Source organism: Lethenteron reissneri, unplaced genomic scaffold, assembly GCF_015708825.2.
Source record: "Lethenteron reissneri isolate LAM-NWPU_2019-01 unplaced genomic scaffold, ASM1570882v1 scaffold_1386, whole genome shotgun sequence".
Classification (NCBI taxonomy): domain Eukaryota; kingdom Metazoa; phylum Chordata; class Hyperoartia; order Petromyzontiformes; family Petromyzontidae; genus Lethenteron; species Lethenteron reissneri.
The window spans coordinates 4,271-9,559 of NW_026891098.1; the positions used below are offsets into that span (position 1 = coordinate 4,271).

General features: G+C 56.4%; 1 protein-coding gene across 1 annotated transcript; it reads right to left on the reverse strand.

Moving 5' to 3' along the window:
* Positions 1-459: 459 nt before the first annotated feature.
* Positions 460-4,794, reverse strand: LOC133362148 (nucleolin-like). Its single transcript, XM_061581106.1, has 5 exons — positions 4,789-4,794; positions 4,102-4,211; positions 2,867-3,054; positions 1,102-1,670; positions 460-687 (listed from the first exon to the last, which is right to left on the reverse strand). Exons 1-5 carry the CDS (start codon positions 4,792-4,794, stop codon positions 505-507), a joined length of 1,056 nt encoding a protein of 351 aa, XP_061437090.1. The 3' UTR covers positions 460-504.
* Positions 4,795-5,289: the final 495 nt, after the last annotated feature.

The window sequence follows — 5,289 nt, forward strand, 5'->3', positions numbered from 1 at the left end:
CACCCACTCACTTAACCCATTCACACACCCACTCACTCACTCACCCACTCACTCACCCACTCAGCCACCCACCTACTCACTCACTCACCCACTCACTCACTCACCTACTCACCCACTCACCCACTCACTCACTCACCCACCCACTCACTCACTCACTCACCCACCCACTCAGCCACTCACACACTCACTCACTCACCCACTCACTCACTCACTCACCCACTCACTTAACCCATTCACACACTCACTCACTCACCCACTCACTCACTCACCCACCCACTCACACACTCACTCACTCATCCACTAACTCACTCACTCACCTACCCAATCACCCACCACTCACTCAACCACTCACTCACGCACTCACCGACCCACTCACTCACGCACCAACTCACTCAACCACTCACACATCCACTCACTCACCCACCCACTCAACCACTCACCCACTCACTCAATCAACCACTCACCCACCCAATCAACCACTCACCCACTCACTCCCCCACTCACTCACACACACACCCACTCACCCACGGTGCTGTGTGGTGGAGGGACGGAGACACAGGACAGTGGAGACCACTCCCCTGTCTTCCACCGGGGGTAGTCAGCCACGATTCTCACGCGGACGCAGTATTCAACCTCGCTTCCAGACGGGGGCACGGCGTGGTGGTAGCGACATCCCACAAAGTGATCCTGGCAGCATTAGTAGTAGTAACATCATTATAGTAGTAGCAGCATTAGTAGTAGTAGCAGCATCACCCACCCACCCACCCACTCACCCACCCACCCACCCACTCACCCAACCACCCACCCACTCACTCACCCACCCACTCACCCACCCACCCACTCACCCACTCACCCACCCACTCACCCACCCACTCACCCACCCACCCACCCACTCACCCACCCACCCACCCACCCACTCACTCACCCACCCACCCACCCACTCACTCACCCACCCACCCACCCACTCACCCACCCACCCACCCACTCACCCACCCACCCACCCACCAACCCACTCACCCACTCACTCACCCACCCACCCACCAACTCACTCACCCACCCACCCACCCACCCACTCACCCACCCACTCACCCACCCACCCACCCTCATCGTGCTGGTAGTGCCACCCCCCCTCGTGGAGATCTCTGCTTCCTGGTGGTGCACCACGTCGCGAAGCGCCATTCTCCTCCTCCATGCACTCCTCATGGAGATCCCCACGGAGAGCTCCCACCACTCCGCCTCCTCCTCCTCATCATCATCATCGCCGTCGTCATCATCGTCATCATCGTCGTCATCGTCGTGGTCATCGTCGTCATCGCTGTGGTGGTTGTTGACACGGTCCACATCATCATCATCGTCACCGTCATCATCGTCGTCGTCACCGTCATCATCGTCACCGTCATCATCAGCGACGTCACCGTCATCATCATCATCGTCATCGCTGTGGTGGTTGTTGACACGGTCCACACCATCAGCGACGTCACCGTCATCATCATCGTCGTCGTCGTCATCGTCGTCATCGTCGTAGTCATCTTTGTGGTCGTCATCGTCTTCGTAGCCCTCATCCTCATGACGGCACTCCTCCTCCTCATCATCGTCATCGTCACCGTCCTCCTCCTCCTCCGTCGATTTCTTGTGCAGCACCAAGGTGACAGTGGGAGCACTCAGCACGGCTGAGACACGGGGGGGGGGGGGGGGGTGGTGGACAGGGGTGAGTGAGACGTCATCTCACTCACCTGGTGAGGAGATGACGTCATCTCACTCACCTGGTGAGGAGATGATGTCATCTCACTCACCTGGTGAGGAGATGATGTCATCTCACTCACCTGGTGAGGAGATGACGTCATCTCACTCACCCCCCTAGCCTGAACAGACTGTTGGTGCAAGAGGAGCACACAGAGACACTCACACACAGAGACACACACACAGACACACACAGAGACACTCACACACAGAGAGAGACACACACACACAGAGACACACACAGAGACACACACACACACAGACACACACAGAGACACTCACACACACAGAGACACTCACACACACAGAGACACTCACACACACAGAGACACTCACACACACAGAGACACACACACAGAGACACTCACACACAGACACACACAGAGACACACAGAGACACAGACACACACACAGACACACACAGAGACACTCACACACACTCACACACACACAGAGACACTCACACACAGAGACACACACACACAGACACACACAGAGACACTCACACACAGAGACACTCACATACACAGAGACACTCACAGAGACACACACAGAGACACACACAGAGACACTCACAGAGACACACACAGAGACACTCACACACAGAGACACTCACAGAGACACACAGAGACACTCACAGAGACACTCACAGAGACACTCACACACAGACACACACACACACAGAGACACACAGAGACACACACACAGACACACACACAGACACACACAGAGACACTCACACACACTCACACACACACAGAGACACTCACACACAGAGACACACACACACAGACACACACAGAGACACTCACACACAGAGACACTCACACACACAGAGACACTCACAGAGACACACACAGAGACACTCACAGAGACACACACAGAGACACTCACACACAGAGACACTCACAGAGACACACAGAGACACTCACAGAGACACTCACATACACAGAGACACACACACCCAGAAACACTCACACACAGACACACACACACACAGAGACACACAGAGACACTCACACACACTCACACACACACACAGAGACACTCACACACAGAGACACACACACACACAGAGACACACACAGAGACACTCACACACAGAGACACAGACAATGCCACTCACTTGTCTTCAAGGGTAAGACCTCAACCACGACCCAGGGTGAGGATGATGGTGGTGATGGTGGTGGTGATGAGACGGTGGATCTGACGCGAAGTTGATAGCGGTCGCCGGGATGTCGCAGCGCTGAGGAGACATCGCACCGTGTCTCTGCGGTGGCAGCGCAGACGGTCCGCCAGCGGGCTCGTCCATAGCTGCACAGACAGAGACACGGGGAGGAGGAGGTGAGGAGTGGGTGTGTGAGTGGGTGGGTGAGTGGGTGGGTGAGTGGGTGGGTGAGTGGGTGGGTGAGTGGGTGGGTGAGTGGGTGGGCAAGCGGGTGAGTGGGTGAGTGAGTGAGTGAGAGAGAGAATGAGAGAGTGGGTGAGTGAGTGGGTGAGTGAGTGAGAGAGAGAGAGTGAGAGAGTGGGTGAGTGAGTGGGTGAGTGAGTGAGAGAGAGAGTGAGAGAGTGGGTGAGTGAGTGGGTGAGTGAGTGGGTAAGTGAGCAAGCGGGTGAGTGGGCGAGTGAGTGAGTGGGTGGGTAAGTGGGTGAGTGGGTGGGTGGGTGGGTGAGTGGGCAAGTGAGAGAGTGGGTGAGTGAGTGGGTGAGTAAGTGGGTGGGTGAGTCAGTGGGTGAGTGAGTGGGTTGGTGGGTGGGTGAGTGGGTGGGTGAGTGAGTGGTTGAGTGTGTGAGTGGGTGAGTGAGTGGGTGGGTGAGTGGGTGGGTGAGTGGATGGGTGGGTGAGTGGATGGGTGAGTGAGTGGATGGGTGAGTGAGTGGGTGAGTGAGAGAGTGGGTGGGTGAGAGAGTAGGTGGGTGAGTGGGTGGGTGGGTGAGTGGATGGGTGAGTGAGTGGATGGGTGAGTGAGTGGGTGAGTGAGAGAGTGGATGGGTGAGTGAGTGGGTGAGTGAGAGAGTGGGTGGGTGAGTGGGTGGGTGAGTGGGTGATGAGTGGGTGGGTGAGAGAGTGGGTGGGTGAGAGAGTGGGTGGGTGAGAGAGTGGGTGGGTGAGTAAGTGGGTGGGTGAGTGGGTGGGTGAGTGAGTGGGTGAGTGAGAGAGTGGGTGGGTGAGTAAGTGGGTGGGTGAGTGGGTGGGTGAGTGAGTGGGTGAGTGAGAGAGTGGGTGGGTGAGTAAGTGGGTGGGTGAGTGGGTGGGTGAGTGGGTGAGTGAGAGAGTGGTTGAGCAAGTGGATGGGTGAGTGAGCGAGTGAGTGAGTGGATGGGCGAGTAAGTGGGTGAGCGAGTGAGCAAGCATCTCACAGTTTGCTGTCCACCCTGTAGGCAACGTCCAGGAGCTGTGAGCTGCTGCTGGTGGCGACGTCCACTTGAGCGTCGTGGTCCCAGCGGAGTTGCGTCAGCAGGTCGCGAGACTCCACGCGCACATTCAGAGGGGGAGTCGCAGCTGCGGAGATGGGCAGTGTGCGCTAACCACTGCACCACCGCTCCCCACACACATACAGTGCGCTAACCACTGCACCACCACTCCCCACACACACAGCGCGCTAACCACTGCACCACCGCTCCCCACACACACACACAGTGCGCTAACCACTGCACCACCGCTCCCCCCACACACACACACAGTGCGCTAACCACTGCACCACCGCTCCCCCCCCACACACACACAGTGCGCTAACCACTGCACCACCGCTCCCCACACACACACACACAGTGCGCTAACCACTGCACCACCGCTCCCCCCCCCCACACACACACACACAGTGCGCTAACCACTGCACCACCGCTCCCCACACACACACAGTGCGCTAACCACTGCACCACCGCTCCCCACACACACACAGTGCGCTAACCACTGCACCACCGCTCCCCACGTCCACCACAACTTGGTACCCGATGTATCGACCACCTCTGGCTGTGCTCGCCGTGTGTGCACGTGACGAGGAGGAGGAGGAAGGGTTGTCCAAGTCTCGAGACGAGTTCCCGCACCGCCATGACACCCATCTGGGACCCACGTGTTTCAGTTTCTCAAGTCACGTGGTGCAGAGAAATTCGATTCCCGGTTCGATTAACTTTACTTGCGTCGATTCTTCATGGGATAACATTAGGAATCGATTCTTGCGGCGTAGTGGATTTATAGAGTCGATTTCTATTGGGATACCATGGGAATCGATGTATAGTTGATTAAGCTAATGGAATCGATTTCCGTTGGGATCACATGGAAATAGACTATCGCGTGTGTGTCCATGTGTGTGTGTCACTCAATGTGTGTGTGTGTGTACTTGTGTGTGTGTGTAAGTCGATGTCTGTGTGTGTACTTGTGTGTGTGTGTAAGTCGATGTCTGTGTGTGTGTACTTGTGTGTGTGTAAGTCGATGTCTGTGTGTGTGTACTTGTGTGTGTGTGTACTTGTGTGTGTGTAAGTCGATGTCTGTGTGTGTGTAAGTCGATGTCTGTGTGTGTGTACTTGTGTGTGTGTGTAAGTCGATGA

Bases quoted from the DNA above. Each gene is read 5' to 3' on its own strand.
- LOC133362148 (XM_061581106.1), bottom strand. The intron at 3,055-4,101 runs GTGAGATGCTTG...CTGTCTGTGCAG, and splicing joins TACAGGGTGGACAGCAAACT to CTATGGACGAGCCCGCTGGC. The intron at 688-1,101 runs GTGGGTGGGTGG...TAATGCTGCCAG, and splicing joins GCACTACCAGCACGATGAGG to GATCACTTTGTGGGATGTCG.